The following is a 24378-nucleotide window of genomic DNA, read 5'->3' on the forward strand; positions in this document are numbered from 1 at the left end:
GGATTTAAATACACTGGAGCTCCCAGGGGTTTGGGAACAGGCCGTGCTGCAGCTGCAAAAACGGGCCACACTTGATCCTGCCTTTGCCTCACACTTGGAACAGCGGTGATGGAGAGAGCCTCTTCCAGACGCTCTGCCTCTCAGGACCCTCCCCAGGAGAAGCCCTGAGGGCCTGGAGTGCACTGGATCCAACTCCCTGTACCTGGGCATTTCAAGCCTGCTTTCCCATCCTGGGCTCTGACAAGTTCTCCCACCTTAACCAAGGTCTGTCTCAAATTTTTGTGAGGCGAACAGTCTTTCAGAGCCGGATTTGAGTTCCCGTCCTGCCACTGTAGTCTGTTAGGTAACTGAGACAAGGTATGTAACTACTTCAAGCCTTTATCTGAAAGGAGGAGACTTACTGACAGAGTAGCTCTAAGGGTTAAATAAACAGAGCTAACTTTCATTAAGCGCGTACAATGAGCCAGGCAGTGTTCCAACTACCGTACAAGTGTTATTCTATGATCCGTACAGAGTACGTAGAGTAAGTGCTAGTTATTTCTCCCTTTCTCATTTCTAACTTTTGGTTTAAATACTAGTGAAGTGACATAACTAATCTAAGCTACTATAGAAAGAATCTCCTACAATATTATAAAATCTCTTCCAGTTATGGTCAGCTAATTAACTGGTTACCTGATTGTCATTTACCCTTCTGGCTCTGTTTTTATAACAATATGTAACATTTTAATTTCTCATCTTCTTCCAGTTCATCCAAAGGACAAACCTTGGAAGAGGACCTTTAAAGTCAGAATATATGCTAGAGAAGGCTGTTACTGTGGATGGGAACATGCTCCCTCCTACACAGGCATTTCTTCTTCAAGGCCCTATATAATAGGAGTGCAAACAGGAAGTCAAAATACTCTGAGAAAAATATTTATTGTATGTTCATAGTATGGTGATTTTTCACTGAAATCTGAGCAGATGGCAAATATAAAATCTATTTAAATACCTGAAGTTTTTAAAACTTCTTTTGCAGTTCTGGGGATCAAACCAGGGCCTTCCACATGCTAGGCAAGCCGCTACTACTGAGCCACACCCCTGGCCTGGTGCTCTCTCTAAATTTACTCCATTAGGAATGATCTTAGAGTCTTTTTATGGACAATGGGCTAAGAATTTTACAGTCAAAATATATATGTGAATATTAAAAAAAAAAAAAAAAAACCTAAACATCTTTCTTATCTACTCAGATCTAATGAAATTTTCCATGATCTACCTTTGCCACCTCTGTGGTGGCAATATTTCTCTACACTGTGAGGGTCACTGCTTTCTTTCCCCCAAATCTTAGTTGTGTTTAAAATATGACTAAACGTTTCCCAACTCTATTGTTAGGCCACGATTTTAAAAGCGCAGTGCTAAATAAACTAAAGGAAAAAAGAGAACCTACCACATGTACGTAGGAGCTGGTGTCTTTGACAAGGCCGAAGTGCTGAAGCAGAGGTAAGACGCTGGTGGTAAAGATGTCCCACCAGAGGTGGAGAAACTCTGGGTGAGTTACGGTGGGATCGTGGGACTCACTTTTAACACTTTTTGTTTGGGCGTCGTAAGTGTAATTCCACGGCTTGACTCGTCCCAGGAAATGCACAACCTTGGCACCTGCACCAAACCTGGGGAATAAACACAACGGTCAGAGGGTTGCCAGTGCTGACAGGAAGATAATGGGCACTTCGTCCTGCGGCTGTGACAGTGCCCCTTCCGCTCCGTAGCAGCGGCTGGAAAAGAAACGACCTCGCCGCAAAACTGCAAGGCAGATGCTTTTTAAAACCATTCGGTCGTGGGCTAAAGAGAACGCTCAGAAATGCGCAGGCGGCTGGGGTTCGGGATTCAGTGCACGACCCAGGCACAGATCCAGGGCGCACAGGAAAGGCGCGGCTGCGCACAACGCGTTCAGTATCACCCAGGGAAACTGGGGATGCCCACCGCCGGGAAGCTAAGTTCCCAAGGGCACGTCCTTCAGCTGCCGCCGTAAGAGTGCATCAGGGGACACAATGGAGCGGGCCACAGCCACGCAGCAGGGCAGCGCGCTCGAGAAAGAATCAAAGGCAACAGCCGCGTGGTGGGTCAGATGAGGCGGCCGCTCAGCCAGCGCACGCTCCTCCCAGCCTGCAGGGCCCGGGCCCCAGTGCGGGATGGACAGGGGCCCGCGGGAGCCGGCCAGTGGAACGTGAGCAGAAGGGAGCATGGCCCGCCCGGGTAAGCCTCCCTGGGCTCCGCTCCCTTCCCCGGGAAGTGAGCTTCTCCCCGAGAAGGTTCTGTGCAGCAAACTGGCCGGTTTTAAGACCATGTTGAACAAAATCGAGTCAAACAATTAAATACCTTTGCTTCCACTTCATAAAGTCCAAGTTAAAAAATGTACTGTTTAAAGATCAGAAAACTTGAAGCCACATGTATTTAACCATACCGGGTTACCTGTTGGGGGGAAGGGAAGTTATCACTGGGAAGGGCCCAAGAGGGGTTTCCAAGGCCTTGGTTTTGTTCTGTTTCTTTTTTAAAAGTTATTTTAACTGACACATAGAAACATTAAAAATATACATATTAATGAGGTAAGTCATTTTTTGATATATGTATACACTACATAATATTTAAATCAGGTTAAAGATATCTCCCCAAACATTTGTCAGTTCTTTATGGCACAGAATTTCAAACTCCTTCCAGCTTTTTGAAATATGTACTACATTATTGTTATCTACAGTCACCCAACTGTATCTTTCCATTTCTTCACTTGGGTAATGGGTATTTTGGGTATGTTTCATATACATAACCATATTTTCACAATTAATCATATCCTGAAAGGAGTAGGCGTTAAGAGGAGTCTGGTACTAGCTAGGACCAAATGATCCACATAAAACAGAACAACCATAAAGACAACTGTAACACTATGGGAATCATTCCTGCGGTTCCACAGAAAAAGTAGGAATGGAACCAGCATGTGACCGGGGCATCCCCCTCCTTGGTATTTATCTGTAAGAACTAAAGTCAATATACTAGAGCAATACATGCATACCCATGTTTAAAACAGTACAACTTATAGTAGCCGAGTTACAGATCCAGCCTAGGGGCTGGTCAATAGATGCATGGCTAGGAAAATGTGCTATTTACACACAGTGTATCTTATGCAGCCATAAGAATCTTATGCAGCCATGAAGAATGAAATTCTGTCATTTGCAGAAACATGGATGGAAATGAAAATCATCATGTTAAGCAAAATAGGTCAGACTTAGAAAGTCAAGGGCCACGCATGGAAGCTAGAGAGCAAAAAGGGATCCCACAAAAACAGGAAGGAGAACAGGAGAGAATGGAGGTCAGGTGGAGGGAGGAGGGGAGAGGAAGAAAAGGGGACATACTGGGAGAAGAAATGGACCAGACTCCGCTGTGTGGTGTCTGAATATGTCACAGTGAATCCCACCATCAGGCAGAATCGATATGTAATGAACATTTTTTTAAGAAAAAAAGAAACTGATTAAAATTTTTAAAAAAGATGACCACAGAGGTACCAAGGGGGAAGCAGGAACAGCAGGTGCCGAGGAGTCAGAGGTGGAGGGCACCCGGCCAGCCTCCAGGGGACAGGGGACAGCAGGGAGACTAAGCTCCAGGGCAGATGGGACGGGGTGGCTCGTGACAGTACAGGGAATTCAAGGCATGGAGGTGGCTGGTATGGGTGCCCACCTGCGAGCTGATCAGCTACCCTCCATCAGAGCCAGAGAGGAAGCTCTGGGCAGGAGGAAAGGCAAAGCAGGGCAGATGCCGGGCACTGGGCCAGCAGGCAGAGTCCAGGGGATCCAGCCAGAGGCCGCCGCCGGGGCCGACCACGAGGTGCAGATAACACGGGAGCAGTCTGCTCAGGCAGCAGCCCTCACTCCTAAAGCTATTTTTTTTTTTTTTTAAATCATCTAAGCGTTTACTATGTTGGGGCCCTGAATTCTTTAGTGACATGGTTAGAAATGATAATATCCCTGCGAGGCAGACCTTATTAACGTGGTAGTTGAGGCTCAGAGACTGAGTCACCCAAGGCCATCCAGCTACTAAGTGACAGAGGTGAGATCTGGTGGTTTTGCTTCTCTCTAAGGCCTGAGCTCTACATGCTGTCCCTCCAAAGATAGGTGAGAAAAAGGTCTACTGGTAAAGATCTTGTAAAGATGCCCCTTCCTCCAGGTGATCATCTCACGCTGTTCCCTCTGAAAGCGAAAGGGGTGCCTGAGAGAGACCCCTAGCCCCACACAGGGCCCGTCCTTGGAGGGACAGGGAGAGGGTCATCACTCCCACATTTGAGCACAGATGAACTATCAGTTAAACAGACACTGTCACACATAAGCGGCTGTGCGCCACGTGGGTCCAGGATGCTTCTGTCCACACAGGGCCAAATAAGCACTAGCAGCACAAGCCAGGACTCCCAGGGCCGTGCTGACGCTGGGGCTGTGGGTATTCCCAGGCAATGACCGGCGGGCAGGATTCTCAGTGGACACTTTGTACAGGAAGTAGGGACCGGACGATGCCTGGGAAAGACGGGCAGGGTTCGTCTTCATCAGAACACATTCTGATGAAGGCGGGACCCACCCAGAGGGCTGCACTGTGTTGGGGCGGGGGTGGACAGACCCCGCCCATCCCAGCAGCACAAACCCTTCCACCTGAGCAGCGCACACAGGGAAGGGGACGGGCAGGTCGCCGCCCACTCCTGGCTCCCCGTCCTGACTAGACTTCCCTGCCCGGCCACGGTGCTTCCTTGCTCCCCCTGTTAAGCAACCTCTCAGCCTCCACCTGCAGGGACGTTCACTTCCACATTAGCCTGTGGCACTCGGTACCACGGGCGTGGTGCTAGCTGCAATACAGGAAAACGAATGTCGTGTGCTCTCCTGACAGTCCACAAACGTCATGCGGTAGTGACAGCAACGGCTCCCATACGTGAACGCAGGCCCTGGCGAGCATGTGCGCAGAGTAGACCTCATTTCATCTCCAAAACAACTATGTGAGGAAACCAAGGCATGAGGTGGAAGAGTGGCCCAGGGTCACTTGGCTGGGGAGCGGCAGGGCTTGGATTCCGGCCACGATTGTTCAGCAGGACTGGGCTGCTATTGTGAGACGCTCCCAAGGATGGTCAGGGCGCTGACAGTGACGTCTGGTAGTGACGGATTAATGTCACTAGAACTCCCCACTTACAGACGGTTTTAACGCGGAACAGGGACACCCCAAGTGCAGGTGAGGACCCAGCAACAAAAGTAACCCACAGGAAAGAGTTTCAAGGCACACAACTGACCAGCCTGGAGGAGGCCTGATCTTAGGATGCAGTCTGCTCCAAGTCCAGGGGGAACGGGAAGGAGGACAAGAAATAGGCAGTGATTCTTAGGACCAGGCGACCCACAGGGCTGTGCTGGGTGGCGTCCGTGTCCTCCGGAGCTGCTCCCCAGCACTGGTCTGTTTGGAGCTCACCCAGGAAAAGGGCACGAGGTCCTCTGCACCTGTCCACGGAGAAGCTGGTCCTCTGCTGGCGAGGAGCACACCCTCAGCCTCTGCTCTGTGTCCCACCCTCCTGTGGCTCAGGTCCCCCAGGTGACTGGTTTAGAGGCCTCTGCAACCTCCCTCCCTGGATTCAAGCAGGTTAGGTACCTCCCCAGGTGGCCCAGGGCCTTTCTCTTCAATGTCCATAGGAATGCTTTCTGGGGACAGACCACACCCTGCATCTCCCTGTGGCTTGGGCCTTGGGCGGGTCCCACCTTCAGGAGCCCAGGTTTTCCAGTGTCTCTTGAATGCCAAGTCACTGTTACCTTCCGGCCAGGAGGGACCCTTCTTCCTCAACACGCGTTCTTTCCCTCTTGTACCCTTACAAGAGCCCCTGCATCTGCTAGAAGGCCCATCACCGACGGAGCAGTCTTCAGCTTAAGGACATTTTTTTTTTTTTTTTTTTTTTTTTTTTTTGCGGTGCTGGGGGTTGAACCCAGGGCCTTGTGCTTTCAAGGCAAGTCTCTACCAACTGAGCTATCTCCCCAGCCCTTAAGGACTTCTTGATGAGCCTGTTTGAGGCAGAAACAGGTCTTGAGGGTTCTAATGTGGACAAACTGCCCCTTGTGCCCTAAGGCAAGGCATTCCCTGGGTGTAAGAAAGGTGGGGTCCAGAGGAAGGGACAGGAAGGGGAGCAGGACTCCAGAGGGTGAAGATGCCCCAGCAGTGATCCTGATTCTGCATCACATCAAAGCAAATAACGAATGGAGGATGCGGGTAGGTTTCCTGGTATAAGAGGGGCATCTCACGGGGACTCGGTGGGGAGGAAGAGAGGGCAGGCGTGAGGAAGACGCAGAGGGAACCAGAAATCATGCAGCGGCTTCAGATGGCAGCAGACAGGCTGTGATCAGCCCTCTTTCTGTCCAGGAAGGAACCAGAATGGTTCTGGATGCTTCAGGTATGTAGATCACTGCGCCTGCCACTCACCTAACAACTGTGGGAAGGGACAGCAGCAGGAGCAAGAGGTGGCGGCCCAGGGCTCTGTGAGAAGCGCAGGTCTGGGCAGCCAGGGACCCCTGAGGTGGCAGGAGGGCCAAGCAAGTGTGGACTCAAGCAGTTGCTCAGTGGGGAACAGTCTGAGGCTCGCACAGGAGCCTGGGAGGGAGGCTAAGGTGGGTCGGGCAGTTGTAAGCAAGGTGATCATCAGAGCGCAGGCGCCCTGGTCTCAGGCCCGGGCGCCGTCTGGGCCCACCCCCGCCCCCTTGCGTCAGGTGTGGGAGGATGTCGCTCCCACGGCAGAGCTGCGTAATCACGCGGCTCAGGAGCCTGGCGGGCGTGTGTGGCTACAAGCTCCCAGGACCGCACACTGTACACAGAAAAGAACGCCCAAGTCTCCAAAGCTGGATTTTTTTTTTTTTAATCTACAGTTTCAATTAATCTAGATGTAGGTCTCAAGTCACTATTTTTCAGTCTGGATTATGTTCCCTGATGAAGGTTTTCATCATTTTCTATCTTCTCCATCAGTTCACCCCTCAGTCACTGATGAAAATCTGAACTAATCAAACCAAAATGAAATCCGTGGGAGTAAGGGCATTGGTTAAAGGGAAAATTACTTCTTGCTTAAAAAAATAATAAAACAAATATTTAAGGGCTGGCAATAGGCTCAGTGGAAGAGTGCCTGCCCAGGTGCCTGAGGCCTCAGCTCCATAAAACAAAAAGATCAAAATAAAAAGGATGATTTCTGTGTGAATGCAAATTTGGGGGAACAGCTCACGAAAGGGTAACCTGGGATGCTTTTCTAGGGTTGTATCTTCCCCACCAAAGGCAACAGTCAGGTATCGGTCAGAATTTAAAGGGCTCAGCTAAAAAGCACAACAGCAGATGAACAGCAAAGGGAAATGCTGATGCAGAAGATGAAGCTCGACTGACCTCCACCCAGAACAAGGGTAACCAGAAGATTCACTGACTCACTCCCTGGTTTATCCACCACATTATCAGCCAGCAAATTAGAAAAAAAGCTGGGTACATATCACAATGGTCTCTAGGCTACGGAGGGCCATTCATTCTGACCAGCGAGGGGGATTGGGCTCAGCTTGTGTACATGTCTAAAAATAAGTGTTCTAATTTTAACTAGATAGAATCTCTCCAGAGTCGTCCAGATCACAAGACCGAGTCTGAACCCGGGCCAGCAATAATACTGCTTATGTTAGCCGTTAAAGTAATCCCTGTGACCTGATGTTACCAAAAGATCAGATAGAATTTTCATGACTACTTTAATCGTTGAGAAATGGAGCTGGTGACTTGGGGCGGAGGCCACCGAGCCGGTCTGAAGGGAACGGGTACGAATCCACGAGAGGCGCACACAGAGGCAACTCGGGCTTCCCTGGGCTTTGCTGTATGCGGAGCTGCGTTAGAGACGAAAGAGGGAAAGAGCACACCGTGTGACAGGCAGGTCCTGGAAACCCTGGTGAGGGCCAGCCATCCTCTTGCCCACTGCGATGACTCATGTCCTCTGTTCTGAACCTTCTCAGACTCACCCACGCACTGGGGCACGGCGCCCGCGAGCCACCTCTGCCCCCTCACCAAAGCATACCTCTCACCCCAGCCCACCAGGAGACACCAACACGGCTCAAGGGCGGGTGGACCGTGCGGAGGAGGGCGGTGGCCGAGGTGGGGCTGTAGCTGGGGGCGCACGGGGCCACCCTGGAGTATGGTGAACCATGGTGGCCACCAGGGACACGCCCAACTTGTCCTTGCCCGGCAAGCGAATCCTCCCGATGGTGCCCCGAACGATGTCAGCACTCCAACCCGGACTTCCACAACCCTGGGCAGGTCCTGGTCGACCACACTGCCTACCAGGGTGGGCTCCCTTTACCAACACTGCCAGGGCGCAGGGGACACCAGGGGCACTTCCCTCCACTGCTGGCTGACCGCTCATCCGTTCACTCACCCAGAACCTGCGCCGCTCAGCCGCATCTGCACGGCACCACACTCTGCTTCCCCTCTTGCTGCTTCCAAGGCCACTCCCCAGGTGGACCCCTCCCCTCACCTGCTCTAGAACATCATTCCAGCCTCCCCTGCATGCACCAGCCCGTCCACATAAAATCAGGCAGCAGTGCCGCCGCCTCTGCAAAACCATCATACCACCCTCCAGAGCCCATGTCCCCACCGGCGGCCACCCCTGTCTTCTGCCCCCCCCCCCCTTGAGCAGGTGCCTCAGAAGAGCTGTCTGCATTCACTGCCTCCGCTCCAGTGGGTGGGTTGAATCAGGCCTCCTCCTCTGCCACCCCACCAGAGGTACCACCAAAGTCACCAGTGACCTCCACATTCCACGTCCAGTGACATTTCTGCACTGTCCCCTTATCTGATCCATTATAGCACCTGATGCAAACGGGTCACTCCCTCCTCCTGTCTTCGCGTGGCATCTGCACCCCCACACTTCCCTGGGTCCCCCTCACCTTGCTTCCTGTCTCTTGTCCCTCCCCGCTATGTCCTGCCTCAGGCTCCACCTTAGGACTCTTCTCCGTGGGTGACTGTTCCCTTGGTTGCATGGTCCTGCTCCTGGCTGTGCCATCTAATGCTGGCGACTCGCCCAGCTGGCTTCCACCTGTTCCACCGACACAGCCCTAGTGGGACCTCTCAAGCTCCCGCACCAGCAGCCCCTAGACTGGGTCCCCAGTCGGCCACCTGCCTGCCTCACATCCTCCCATTTCAGGGAATGGAATGCCTTCAGCTGATTGGGCACAGCCCACCAGATACTTGATTTTTTTCAAAAGAAGTTGGAAACCTGGGTTTTATGTTAAATTCCCTAATTTTTAAGCCTCGATAATTGAATATTTTTTAAAAAAGTAAATTCTGCATAGTAGAAACAAAATTTAGCCATGGGACAAAGAGAGCATGCAGCCCACCAGTCTGAGACCTCTGAGGGCAGCCGGCCTTCTGCTCCCTCCCAGGCCCCTAGCCACCCAGGCGGCACTGCTAACCACACCTCTGCCCAGGAGCGCGGTCCCCGGAGCTGCCTTTTACCTGATGTCAGAGCAGCCCCTGAAGGCTGGGTTGGGGCTCAGGTGTACTTGGTGGTCGAGGGAGGCTGGCCTAGACGGCTCAAGGCCCCAGGGTTCAATCCAGCACAGAGAAAAAGGAAAGAACAAAAAAACTAAAGGCTGTTGATGGAACTTAGGGCAGGAACAGGTGGCAGGGGACAGATCCTCTGACCAACACCTAGAGATGAGCTCAGGGGCACCAGAGGGACATCAGGAGGGGCCACGCCTCGGCTCAACAGGCATCTCTTATACCTGGACAAGAGGAACGGGCACCCACACAGCGGCTGGCCTCGACCCGATGGGTGGAGCCGAGCGGGGCAGGGAACGTTGCTCACCTGAGCAGGTGTGTTCACCACAGGGGCCTGCAGGGAGCCACCTCCAGGTCTGCCAGATGAACAAATAGTCCTGGGGACGGCAGGAGTCCAGGGCCAGGGGCCAAGGAGGAGCCGCGGTGGGAGCTCACAGGAGCGGCAGAACCAAGGACCCCAGGGCCTTGGGGAAATATTGATGTAAAACAGGTTTGAGGGGCTGGGCTGTGGCTCAGCGGTACAGCACTGGCCTGGCACGTGTGAGACCCTGCATTCGGTGCTCAGCACCGCATATGAATAAATAAAACATAAATAAAGGTTTGCTGACGACTGAAGAAATATTTTTAAAAATGTTCGATAAGGTCTTTGTTAATCAGCCACATTCTTGAAAGAGAAATGGATATGAATAGCTTCACAAAAGTTGCAAACAGCAAAATAATTTGAAGATTTTAAAGATTTTTCACTAGAGCAGGTCTGAGTGCATAAACTCAAGCGAGAGGGTAAACTGTTCACATGAGAAGTATTTCGTAAATCTGGTTGTGTCGTCAGTCCATTTGACCATTCATTCCCGTACTGATTTGAAGCTATACCAGAAAATTCTGCATTTTTGCTTCAGGCAAATTTTATGTAGCATGATATAAAGAGCTGTTAGAGGAAGTAACAGAAAGCTAAAACAGCACTAAATAACTGATTTTTTAAAAGACCACTGAGATTTTTTTTTTCAAGCACTATGCACAAACTAAATTCTATCCTATGTGAATAACACAGACCCTCCAGTTGGAGAAAATGTAAAAACACAAAAAAACAAAAAAACCGAAAACTAACATTCATTAAAAGTCAACTGTATCCCAAACATTATCCGTGGTACTTTTAATAATATCATTTCATTCAAAAAACACATCTGTAATTCATTTCCCAATACATTCGCTGCAAATTAATGATGACTTTAAACCACATATTTCAGCTCTCAAATTATTCTGTTAAAGAGGATCTTCTAGTACAAAGAAAAATTACCTGCTAACTTTGTTTCTCAGAAGCTACATTCAAAGGGAAAACTACTGAGTCTGCTTCCTTGGTGCCTTCTTCTAGCCACATGGTATGCAGGGAAAGCTATTACAGACGAGCCACTTCAAGGCTCAAATTCACGTCACGTGTGATTCACTTCAAGCTGTTCTTTAGCTGAAACTTCACATAATGGCACACTGTTCAAGGGTCACACTGTTCTAAGATACTAGAGCTCAAGATTCTGGGGTGTCTGGATATGCCTTGGTGACCTCATGGCACACAGCCATTTGGAGATGTGAGGCAAATTCTCCAGTTGTCCTTCCAAACCACTCCCTGGTCTGCATTGCGCCTGCACCACCGGTGGCAACCTAAGGAAGGCAGCTTACTACAGAGTGACCTGGTCCCGGAGTCTGCCTTTTTTTTGTGTGTGTGTGTGTGGGGGGGTTACCAGGGATTGAATTCGGGGGTATTCAACCACTGAGTCACAGCCCCAGCCCTATTTTATATTTTATTTAAAGACAGGGTTGCACTGAGTTGCTCAGGGCCTTGATGTTGCTGAGGCTGGCTTTGAACTTGCGATCCTCCTGCCTCAGCCTCCCCAGCCGCTGGGACTGGAGTCTGCTTTGGAGGTTCCAGCGGTGGGCCTCACAGTCACAGCAGGACCAGCAGTATTGGCTGCCACTCGCAATGGGTTACCTCTGTAAAAAGGCTTAGATGACTAAACATAAAACATAAAAGCAACTTCCTACATCTCTCCATCCTTTCCCCGAGTGTGAGGAAATACAAGAAGAAATGTCCCTGAAGATTGTTCTCTGCAAGGAAACCAAGAATGTGTTCTGGCAGAGAGAAGGGCAAAGGAGTTCTCTGGCCTGCGTTCAATACTCCTGAACAGGCAGCAACCGGATGGAGGCGGGGTGGGGGCGCAGGACTCGGAGCAGTCTTGTCACAGGCATGTGGAGTGGACACCCCAGGCCTGCGTAGAAGCCGCATCACTCCTGTAGGCGCAAGGCCAGCTGACGTCGGGCCAACGCATGGCCACGCTCCCCATTTCCACAGCGTCACACACTCCGTGGTGAGGGCGATAAACCAAGATTTCCAAAATTAGCACTCATTCATTGAGCCAGAAACAAGAAGCCGTCCAGCCATTTGGGTAATTCAGACCTTAGGATATAAAACAACTGGGTTCTTAAGAGAAGGGAGGCAACGCCATAGCAGACGTCAATCTCCCTGCCCCAAAGTAAACTCCCTTCCACCTGCTCCGATTCTTCCGTGTTAATGGTTTAGCCAAACGAAACCACAGGGAAGTGGTTACTCATTAAATACTCAGCTCTCTGGGGACTCGGACCAACTGGACGACTTCAGATTCGTGTCTCCCAAAGGCCTCATCCCAAGACGCCTGTGCAGGGGGCAGTGGTCACTACCAAAAACTTGGCTTTGCTTGCTGAGCTAGGTTGAGTCAATTAAAGTATACACCTGCCCTGCTACTGTCCAATTTGACTCTAAAGGGCTAAGCTGTCATGGTTTGTACAGAAACGTTGTTCAAAAGGGCAGCGTTAGGGATGAGGATTAAATAATTACGATAATTCAGGTCCACCACCCAGGCACGACGGACCCGTATTTCACAAGGCCAAGGCCTGAGCAGTGAAATAACAGGCAAGCCGGTTGGGTTTGCTGCACTTGGGTGCAGATGGTCCCTGCCCACGGGAGGGGGACGGGGAGGCTGTAGTAAGTCAGAGGCAGATGCCAAGGGAAGGGAGGAGAGAACACGAGATGGTATGATCCTTGTCACCCTTATCTGGGGGACGCTGACAGAGTGTGCCCTAAAAGAACAGAAAAGGAAACACTTCTGCCACAAAAAGCCAGACGCTCTCTTTGCCGTGGCACAAGGCTGACGGCGAGGGCTTCGCATGTCTGCAACAGGAGGAGTGCAGGGCGCCTGGCTTTCCGCCCCTCGGGAATGTCCATGCGCGACAGACAGGGACGGGCAGCCAAGCCCAGCTCAGTCGTGGAGGGCTTTGGTGCTCACGGCTGCGTCTCAGATCAACCTGACAGCTAGGCCCCTGTTCCGGACATCTGAGTCACCCCGAGTTCTACGCCAATGAGTCAGAGGCTGAAGCGCAGGGCCAGGCCTCCGGGGAGATGAGCAGGGCGGGGGGACCAGCCCTGCAGCGGGACGTGCCGCACAAGGACATCACCAAAAGGGCGACAGGTGTCCACCAGCACTCGATGTGCACTGACTCACCACATCCTCCTGACAGCCCATGAGGCAGACACCATTTTCCACCTCCTTTAGCTTGTGGGGGACGGGGGCAGGGGGTGGGTCACATGGCGGAGGGCGGCAGAGCAGGACGGGCGCCCCTGGCTTCAGGGAGCGCTCTCACCCTGCGCTGGGCTCCACCAACAGGACAATCAGCTCCCACTTCCTGAGCCCTAAGGGCAGGCAGGGCGCTCGCAGGCCACATGGCGCACTTACCTCTCAGAAAGACCCCCAGGTGGAGGCCGCTGCCCATCCAGCCCAGGGCACCATCTACCAAGTGGCTGTGCCAGGCTCCAAACCACAGCCCGCACAGCTGCGTCTGCAGACTCTCCACACCCACCTGCAGGAGTGGTCACACCTCAGGCGGAAGGAGACCCAAGCTCAGCGGCCTGTGCGGGCAGGAGGCTAGTGTCCACTCTGTGGACCGCACATTCTGTGTTCTGAACCAGCATGAGGACTCTCCAGAGGGCCAGCACCCAGCGTCCACAGAACGCTGTCCCCAAGGCAGCTCAGGCCCCCCCAGTTTACACCAAGCACAGTGCAATCGATATCAAACCTCTCCCATCTGCTGCCTGTTCCTCACAAGAGAAAGACTCCCTCAAAGTCCCCAAGCATGATTTCCCTCAGAAAGACAATGAAGCACCCCAAGAACCTTCACCCCCTTCCCCAGCCCACCCCTCCCACAGCAGGAAGCAGCCTGCACTTACGCTTTAAATGCCGGGAGGTAGGAGTATATAGAGGTGCTACTTAAGTTATAAATAAATGGCAGATGTTTTCTGATATCTGTTGTTGCCCAGCTGCTAAAAAACGTGTTCAGTAAGCCCTGGTCCCCGCCTGAAAGAAAAAAAAAAAAAAAAAAACAGGAATTATGGTTCTCAGGCCTGGAGGCACTTCAGTAATTTTAGAGCAGTATACAACCGGCCTTTAAAAACATGCACTGATTCCATTTTACAATAAGCTCCATGTCACAGTGTTTGCTTGATTTAATTCTTTAATTCAGGAAATACTTAATGAGTAGCTACTGTGTGCCAGGTGCTGTACCAGGCAGTACAGAGTCAATGGTCAACAGGGACAGGGTCAGGGTCCTCACAACAGCCTGGGACCCTGGATGCTGGCGGCAGCAACGCGAGTCTGGGCCACCAGCCCAGGTGAGGACCACAGCACCTGGGGAGGAGGCTTGGGAAGGCGTCCCAGCCGTGCAGGTGCTACGGTATGCCCATCGGCGCGTGCCGCACACCTGAGGGGGCCGTGGGGAGTGGCAGGGTGAGGAGTGTGTTCCCGGCAGGGGGGAAGCCCAGAGGAGCACCTCCGGATGGGATTTCAGGCCTTATTCCCGGGTAAAGATGTCAGACTTCCTCGAGCGCAGTGGGACAGAAAAAGAAGTCAAGGGCAAAAGAGAGCCCCCGGGGTACTGGACCTGTCTGCGAGGGACCCCTAGTCGGCTCACTGACAGGGCCCGCAGGTCACTTCACCCCCAACCGAGCGAGTCTCTGGGCACGTTCTGGCCACTATCCTGAGGCCAGGGCCGGCTTCACCTGTGGCCAGTGGCTCCCACCCCTGGGGCTGCTGGACTTTCCACCTTCTGGGAAAGTGAGGATCGTGACCAACCACGCAAAAGGTAAACGATAACAATCTAAGCAGCGGAGCGTGGGACCCGCATCGCGAACACCGAAGTCACCAAACAGGTCCCTGGGCCACCTCTCGGCACACGCCTCCACGGGGAGATTCCAGAGCTCCGGCAGCAGAACCGCGGTGCCCGGGCTCGCGGGGCGCGGGGCGGGGGTGGGGCGGGGGTGGGGGGGTGGCGCGCCTGCTCCGTCCAAGGGCGCGGCTGGCTGGCTGCCTCCACCCTGCCTCCTGCTCTGCCCGCCCCCAGCTCCAGGGCTCGGTCCCAGCGTACAGCAAGCCCAGCAGGCTGCGTTACTGTGCTGCTGCTTCTGGTTTCCAAGGAGGCTTCAAAAATCTGGTTCATTTTTTAGAAGTCAGACGTAAGATCAGAGCTTTAGGTTTAAAGTCCAGATGTATCTTATCCACCCTTGAGTGTCCCACCCCTTCCAAATGCCTCCCATCAACTCCAAGGATCAAGGCGTCCACTGAGGGAGTGTCTGTGGAGAAACCTCTCTGTAGGAAGAGGCTCCGGCGGGTCCCCCTTCCTCAGGGACAAGCAACCCAAGGAAAACCAGGGTTTACTTCCTAAGTTCTTAAGTTCAATAAAGACAGGATACACGTCGCTGTTATGAAGATGCGGTGGGCTACATATTCACGTCCCCCAAGTGCACTGTTGAGATTTTACCCCTGAAGTGAAGTGACATGGTATTCTTAAAGAAGAGGCTCCAAGAGAGGGCCCCCACCCCTTCCACCATGTCAGGTTATAGTCAAAGGGCAGCTGTTTGTGGACCAGGAAGTGGGCCCTCTCCAGACCCCAAATCTGCAGGTACCTCAACCTTGGACTTCCAGCCTCCACAACTGCGGGAGATGGTTTCCTGTAATTTATAATCTCCCTTCCCCAAGTCAACGGTATTTTGTTAAAGCAGTCTGAACAAACTAAGACCATAACTAAATAAACATGAGAACAAAAGATGAGTTCAGCCACACAGACCAACTGATGTATTTTGAGGTACAAAATATTAAAGCCAAAACACCATGCTATTTACCAGAGGCTAATTTTGAGTTCAATAAAGATCCTCCAAATGTGGGAACAGACTCTAGTCCCTGAGGTACAGAGGTCAGAAGTCTTACTAATTTCCTCTTCCACATAATCATCAAAATAAAGGCTAAGGAGATGTCCACAACAGTTTTATTCATGGCAGAACAAAACTGGAACAGTCCAAATGTCAACAGGTATGTGAATACATGCTTACAGTGGAGTACTACTCAGTCATGAAAAGCAACAAGCTACTGATGCACAGAACCAGGATGGATCTCAAGAAAGTTGCACTTGGTGAAAAACTCCAATACTACAAGGTTGTATAGTGTGTGGTTTCAGTTTTATAACACCCTTCGAACTGTAGATATAGACTGAACAGCATCGTGGTTGCCAGGGAGAAGAAGAGAAATAGCTATGGGCATAAATGAGTATCACACAATATCCTGGGGATAGAACTGTTCTGAGTCTCAATGGTGGTGGTGGCTGCACCAGTATAATACAAAATAAAATGGCATGGAAGACACGTACAGACGCACAGACAAACATACCAAGGAATACACTTAAAACCGGTGCCACTGGGCTGGTGGACTGCGTCAATACCGATGTCCTACTTGTGGCATTATATTATAGTTTTGCAAGATATTGACGTGGGGGAAACTGGGTGGAGGGCATATGGAATCTTCTTTTGTTTCTCACAACATGTGAATCCAAAATTCATTCAATGTAGAAAGTTAAAGTTCAAGGGTTGGACGTGGTCAAAATGCAAAATACCATCAGCAATTGTTGGTCATTAGATTCTGAATTCCACGAGGACAGAGATTACCACTCTTTGGGCTTATCACTGTAAATCTAGGATGCAGCAGAATGCCTTTGGTGCAGGAAAATGATTTGTGGAATAAATATAAGAACCTGAAGATACGCTGGAACAGTGGAAAAGATGAAGCAGTTTAAATATTCCACTGTGGGAACGCTACGCATGGGAATATCACTGGGCCATTAAAACCATCGGTCCACTGTGTAAGACGGAAAGCGGCAGATGCTGCGACTGTAAGGGAGAACTTGACCATTCATGGCTCTTTGCACAGGGAGCATAAATGAACGGCAGGGGTGTCCTGGGGGTGGGCTGGGACCTTCCCTCCCTCTGCTGTTCCTTTCATTATTTTTGTAATTTTAAAATACAAATACAAAGGGGGCAAAAATGAGAACCGCGCTAAGCTGTTGCTTTCTAAGCTTTATTACTTTTACGATGAAGTGTGACATCAGAAGAGAAATGGACATGCAGGTTACAGATCAGATCGATTCTAACATTCTGCATATCCACCAGCTTCAGCGGCTGGACGTCACCCCCTCTGTTCCCTGGGAGCAGTCCCCATCCTCTCTCCCGCTCCCTCCCGCCCGGCTCTGTGCTTGCTTTGCTTTCCTGTACTTTACTACACGTGTCTATATCCCCAGGCGACACACGCAGTTTCTCCTGAACTTTGTAAAACTGAGCATCACACTCTGTTTTTCTATTTCTTGCTTTTTAAATGGCACAATATAAACCCTTTTTAATTAAACAATTCCACTTAAAATGATACTGGCTTCCCGAAATGCAGTGAAGAAATCTAATTCCACGGGGCTTGAGTAGCGGCTTAACCTTCAGTTCCAACGTGGGGATCCCTCACAACCCCTGGCCGCAAAGGCCATTTCCATGTACCCTCAGGCCTCCTGCAGGCAGCACTAGCCCACAGGCTGTGCCACAGGAAGGCTGGGCTGAACTGCGGAACCGAAAATGAGCAAGAGAAAGGCAGCAATGCAGATGCAGGGAACCGGTCGTGCCTGTAAAGGTGGCAAATCTGAAACACCCAAGAGGCTGGCCTCCGGAGGGGACGGCGCAGACCAGGAAACCACCGTGGCCACTCATCGCACGACTGCAAGGGGTCACCTCCTGGTCTCCAAAGTGTCGCGTAGAAGTAGAATTAAATACCGACTAGCAGTTTGTGACTTCCTGTGTGATTTTTTTTTTTTTTTTTTTTTTTAGTTCAGCAGTCCAGAGAGCCTAGCCAACTTTTTCCACATGCCCAGTTCAAGGTTTCAAGGTAACACAAAGGTCTCAACTTCCTCGGGAGGAAGACCGATGGGGTGACGGCAATGTCCTCTCCTTTTGGAAGTCTCCGGATGAGAATGCACTTCAAAGCAGAATAAGCACACAGGGTGCCAGGAAGAGGACTGAGGGCCCACCACAAAAATGGGAGGGTCTGCCCGGCGCTTCTGTTCAAACTTCCTGAGGCAGCTTCATTTAATCTGACAAGTCAAGACACTTTTAACCTCAATCATCTCAGAACCAACAAACACGACCAGCAGCCCTCGCCAGCAGCTGCGATGGGCAGGTGGGGACACGGTGACACAGGAGAGGGGGAGAAAGGAAACAGAACCAAGAGCACATGCCAGCTGTCCTGCAAACAAAAGCAGGTGTCTGGTTCTGATCATGCTTCCACCAGGCTGTCCAAATGCTGGTAGTCGCCTTCAACCACTTGGGTATTCTCTATGCCTCTTGGGCATGAACCTGGTAACCATGGACACACCAGGGTCAGAAACTGGTTCTATCAGTTTTGCAAGACAAACGGAGTTGAGTGTTGCCTTTTAAAATCTGACCTCCGTTTGATGCTGTGTGGTTCACGTGCTCTCCCAGTCTGCTAGGAGGGGGCTCATCTGTTGGGGACAGGAGGGTGGGAACCATGCTACTCAAAGTGTGGCCCAGGTTCCAGCAGCACAGGTGTCAGCTGGGAGCCAGAGAGAAATGCAGAATGCTGAGCCCCACCTGCAGAATCAGAATCCATTTTCATTCCCTGCTGATGTGTTTGCATATGAAAACTTGAGAATCACTGGTCTACAGACAATGAGCTCTTTTTTAAAGTCTATGATATCAGAGGATGCGGCTCTTTAAAATATCTTTTCCATAGAAAATGTCAAAAATTCTACAAGTTTGGTACAGGCATAATACATGCAGATGAATAAGAGAGGTTCCAGCTCTCAGATCATTCTGGATCCAGTCAGAGGGTGAAGGGGCAGATGCCGCAAAAGTAAAGTCAAACAGGCTTTATGCTATAATCAAGCCACAGGAGCTAAAATGGAAATGGTCAAGGAAAGACTCCATCTTTAAGATGACTTCCTAGCGCAGACCTGGCAGATCTCATTAGCGCCTACAGGATTACCAAATCGCAGCCATGAACGGCCAACTCTGGGGATTCTCCCATGAGGCTTACTGAGGATCAGCGGATCAGCCGCAGGTTAATCTAGGCACTCGGTCCCTACAGCACTGCATCTCACTGGCCTGAGCATTTAAGCCAAGAGCCATTGATTTAGCTCACCACTTCATGTCACAGCTTTTGCTTAACACTTTTTTTTTTTTATAAAGAGATTCTTAATAACAAGGTTATTAAAGTATTACAGAAATGCAAGGAACCATTACTTCTTGGCTTGGATTTCTTTTTCTCAGTCAAAGGCATGACTAGATTCTCCTGGCACTCTGAACATATCAGAATCATGTTACATAATTGTATAATCGCTTATTGAATACCTGCAAGGTTTCAAAGAACATAAGCTTTTTAGAGAGGCAGGGATAAAAATCTTATTATCTTCACCTATCCATAGCTCTTAACTTAGCATCTTGTCCAGATTAAAAGCTAAGATAATAAAAAAAAAAAAAAGAGGAAAAGAAAAAGAAATAATGATAGAATCCCAGCGACTCAGGAGGCTGAGACAGGAAGGTCACAAGTTCGAGGCCAGCCTCAGCAACTTAGCAAAGTCCTAAGCAATAAGCAAGACCTTGTCTCAAAATAAAAAAATAAAGAGGGCTGAGGGTGGAGCTCAGTGGTAAAGCACCTCTGGGTTCAATCCCTAGTACAAAAAATATATCTACACTGAGTGAATGGACGTACTTAGAAATGAGGATGAGAGTGAAACTTCTAAGAATACTTGCGGAGCCCATAAAACACCGAGAGACGACACTGCTGCTGACAGAGGACAAAGTACTCACAGGTACTGTGAATCAGAGGAGGAAGAGCAGCTGCAGACAGAAGACTCAACCCGTTTCCCCACTTACAAAGTGAGGACGGTATCGGCTGCTCTGCCAGCTCAGAGAAGAGCATTTTAAGTAATTAGTCCACAATAAGGCCAGGGTCACAGGGCTCTTCCTCTATTCCGTTCCATCCCAAGGATGCAGCAGAAAGATGCTGCAGCATGGGCCAGACCACACGACACGCACACGCACACCCATAACAGAGCCCAGAGCTGAGAAAGACCCGCCTTTGCACAGCCCAGCGAAGCTGCTTCAGCAAGGGTCGGTCCCCATGCTGGCTAGAAGGTGGGCCCCGTACAGACATCCGTTAGATGAGTGAATGCATGAATGTGGACCTCACAGGACTGTTAAGACACCACCTGGCCTAAGATCCTGCACATACGTGGCCCGTAGTCCCTCCCTCCCTGTTTCTCACAGGGTTCATGATCTCTGCTGGTTGCAAAGCCAGGGACCGGGGTAGGAGTGGGGGAGAAAAAGACTCATGGGCACAATGAGATAAAAATAGCTCTCATGAAAAAACTTATGTGGGCTCATTTATTTTGCCATTATATTTTATGGCTTTTGCTTTTCATCTTTACTTATTTAAGGTACTTATTATTTAAACTATCAATTAAATGCTATAAAAGCAAGAGCACAGTTATTTTCAAAGCAACTGATAAACTACTCGAAAGGCAAAAGGCAGGCAATGGCTCGGGCAGCAGGGACAGGCCTTCCATGGAAGAGAACTTGAGACACAGCCTGTTGGGTCAGGAAACCAAGGGAAGCCACCCGAGCCTCTGAGCCTGTGGTCTGGGCAAGACAAGTGCTATCTTGAAGGACCTCAGTCCTTCCTTCCTTTTTTGGGCAGGTCCCACATGTAGCTTAATTAATTACTAAGATTAGATAAGGTGACTCTGGGTCAATTTTAATCTTTAATAGAATTTAGGACCAAATCCTTTCTGTTCAACTTCACGTGAAAGCATTTTTCACTCTATTTCAGGGTACCAATGACCACTGAGACTTTGGAACATGCAGATCACATCCAATCTTGGATTTTGCTCAAAGTAAAACCAAACCTAATATTTGCCACCAATTTATTTGCTATTTTTTTCTTCTTTCTGAAAATTCAACTACAGACCACAATTCTAGCACACCATTAAAAAGCTGAGGGTATTTAGGTTACAGTAATTAAAGCAAGTGCCAAGGCTTTATTTTTTAAAGGCACTCCAAACTGGAAAATATGCATTCCTCTCACTAAGATTTTTCAAAGTAACACTACAGATGCAATTTAATAGATGTCAATTTTCAAGCACTAAACTCTTGTCTTCAACTGCACAAGAACCCTTAATTTAGGAGGCTTTAGAGTCACAGGGGGAAAGAAAAATAAACCTCAATGCACATTCAGATTGATTTCTTCACATCAAGAGTCGAGGGCAGCAGCTTCGTTTCATAGGAGTATATGGAAGAAACAAAATTGCTGATCAGTACCTATGAGAGCAAGACCTCTTTTCCCTCTGGCTGATAACAAGCCCTGAATCTTATCTTGTCACACCCTATAAAATGCTAGTATGTCTATTTCACAAGAGCTGTTGTTCAATGCTTCATGAAACTAACCTCAGTGATGAAGAAAGGGTCAAGACAATGTGAAAACAGAAAGCAACAGTACAGGAACTTGGACTTTGCCCCGTGGAGAATTAGACACCAGCCATGAATTAGGTATGTAGTCACTAGCTCTGAACTCAAATGCTTGAGACGCCAGGTACCGCGTGCGCTTTGCCATATTAGGGTTATTCTCCTGGCCAGAGGCATGGGTGGGGGATGCAGTCAGAGGGCTGGTGATTAGAAGAGAGACAGCCACATTCCTTCCCATCAGAAGGACCCAGAAAGCAGCTGCGAAAGCTCAGTCATCAGCGGCCTATGTGGCTTGTCAGTGGACACCAAGCCCCGTCAGGTTTTTTGAACATGGGAAAGAGATTAAGCAGGACTTTCAAGATATTCAGACAGATAAGGTCATGCAAAATTGGTCTTCTGGAATACCAATCTAAAAAGCCTGGGATTTAAGCGCCTGGTGAGGGGGCAGGGGAAACCGATAGACTTTAGAACACCCAACAGTGAAAAAAAAAAACACATTTGGAAATGTCTGCCTTGGTGCCTATGAGGCGACACCTAAGCAGAATTATTTCTACATAACTCTTACATAATTTTAAAATAAAAATATTTTTATATTTATGATTTTTACAAAATATAATGTATTGAAAACTCAAGGCAGAGCAAGCATGGTTACCGCCATCAGACAAGAAGGTTGTTCACATCAGGCGCAATGGCGCAGGCCTGTAATCCCAGCAGCTCGGGAGGCTGAAGCAGGCGGATCGCAAGTTCAAAGCCAGCCTCAGCAAAAGCGAGGCACTAAGCAACTCAGTGAGACCCTGTCTCTAAATAAAATACAGAAGAGGGCTGGGGACGTGGCTCAGTAGTCAAGCACCCGAGTTCAATCCCCGGTGCTAAGAAAAAAAGAATGTTGTTCATAAACAAATATTTCATTGCTATCACTCACTAGCCCCACCAACCTCCAGGTCTGACAGGTAATGGTAAACCCCGTCAGCCCAGGGCAGGCTCCCAGACAGGAGGAGCTTCCGGCGCTAAGGAAAGCCCCCAACACGCACTTCAAGCATAAACAACCTTTCATTTAAGAGCGGGTAGTTTATTCTTGTGTTGAATTCAAACACGCTGAGACCATTTCTCATCTGCGTACCTGACTGTTTCACTCTTTCAATTAAAGCGTTTCTACTAAGAGAGAAAATTCAGTCCTTCGCCTCAAGCAGGCAGGGAATGGAGTGCCTCAGAGGAAGGCCAGCCTGGAAACCCTGCTGAATAATGAAATGGGCAGCAGGGTGCAGAGGCCCACGGAGGTGTCAGGTTCTGGTGAAAAAGCAGGAAGCGGAGCCCTCTGCTCCACACCAGCCCCTCCAGGGCTTCCCGCCTCCAGCACACAGTCCCCGGGCCGGGAGAGGGCTTTGGCAGTCAGCCAGCCTCATATTCTCACAGTGCACCCTGGAGAACGCACTGTGGCACACAGCTGTGGGGTCTCTGAGCTCTTATCTCCCAACAGCATGTAACACTCGCCCAGCGTTCAAGCTGGTTCTCTGCACACGGTTAAAATCATGTGGATTTCAGGCAGTTGGCCGGCCACAGATCTATTTTAGAATGTGACTGACTTTCTGGATCTCTGTCAGGATTCCACTTCCTTCCTTCAATTAGAGGCAGGAGGTGAAGAAAGCCACGCTCGGAACAGAAGGCCAAGCCCAACGTGCACTTCTGCTAAAAGGCTCTGCTCTTCCTTTCAGGCGTCAGCAGCAGAAACAAGGAATGCATGTTCTGCACCTGAACGCTAATACAGCTTTCATTCCTTGTAGAAAAGGTCAAGAGTAGGATGTAACAGTCGGTCTGTGAAGTTCAAGGCAGTTTCATTCCTGGCCGTGATGAACACATTATCTTCTTATTTAAGGTTGCTTGGAGAAGACTACACATCTTAGATGCTGCCATTCATTGTGGTCCATGTACACCTGCTCTGTTTTAGAACATGCAATGTCTTAGCTTGAAGCAGAGTTTCTTTTTGGTGGGGTACTAGGGATTTAACCCTAGGGGAGCTTCAGCACTAAGTTACACCAACTTTAATTTTTTTTGTGGTTGTTGTTGGAGACAGTGTCTTGCTAAGTTACTAAGGCTGGCCTCAAACTTGTGATCCTCCTGAGTCACTGAGAGTACAGGCATGTGCCATAGAACAGTTTCTTAACCTCAGCACTACTGATGTGGTGGGCTGTCCCAGACACCGTAGGATGTTTAGCAGCATCTGTGGCTCCTACTTACAGATGCCAGCAGCACACCTACCCTCTCCCCTAACTGAGACGATAAAACATGTCTCCAGACACTGCAAAATGTCCCTTGGTGGGTGGAACTGCTTCTCGTTGGAGACAGCTAGCTTAGGATGTAAACTAGCCAAATAGTGAAACAAGACTGAAACTTAAACTTCCTTCTTCTCAGTGAGATTTCAAATAATAGTAAATCCCAAATCCTCAGTGGAGTGAATACACAGAATCCAATTTCTATGAATGGCAAGAGCAAAAGACCCAATCTCAATTTTATGTATAACTTGAAATGTTTTAAGTTTCAAAATCTTAATTTTAGCAATCTAAACAACCTTTAATCTTCCAAATTTAAAAAAATTAATATTGATTTTTAACTTTATTAACTAGTTAATAGAAATGAATCTGAAGGCAGCACCCAGGGCTGAATCTGACGTCAAGCGAGAAAGGTTGATCCTGCCTGTTCGGAAAGATCTACTGGCCTCAAGCCTGAGGCCTGCTCTGGAGGGAAGGGCTGCAGGTGTCTCTGCAGTGCTCAGGCCTCTGGCCTGGCCCGCCCTCCCCGCCTGTGGTCTGCCACAGTGTCATGCATCAGGGAACCACTGCCGGGAGGGCTTCTTGGAGCATGTCCTTCCTCTTGTCTATATAGGGCAAAAGAACTCTGAGGAATCATTTTAAAAAGAACTGCCATTGCAGGTTAACTACTGGTTTTGCCTTCTGCTGTTGTCATCTTTAAAAACGGGCTTA

General features: G+C 49.7%; 1 protein-coding gene across 1 annotated transcript in view; it reads right to left on the reverse strand.

The window, feature by feature from the left end:
• Gyg1 (glycogenin 1) overlaps positions 1–24378 on the reverse strand; it is a 31914-nt gene that overhangs the window by 1768 nt on the left and 5768 nt on the right. Inside the window, exons 5-6 of the mRNA XM_047564347.1 lie at positions 13790–13916; positions 1424–1643 (exon numbers count right to left, since the gene is read on the reverse strand). Of these exons, the coding sequence (XP_047420303.1) occupies positions 1424–1643; positions 13790–13916 (347 nt within the window). The remainder of the gene's footprint in view (positions 1–1423; positions 1644–13789; positions 13917–24378) is intronic.

The sequence above is a fragment of the Sciurus carolinensis genome, chromosome 9 (assembly GCF_902686445.1).
Source record: "Sciurus carolinensis chromosome 9, mSciCar1.2, whole genome shotgun sequence".
NCBI lineage: Eukaryota > Metazoa > Chordata > Mammalia > Rodentia > Sciuridae > Sciurus > Sciurus carolinensis.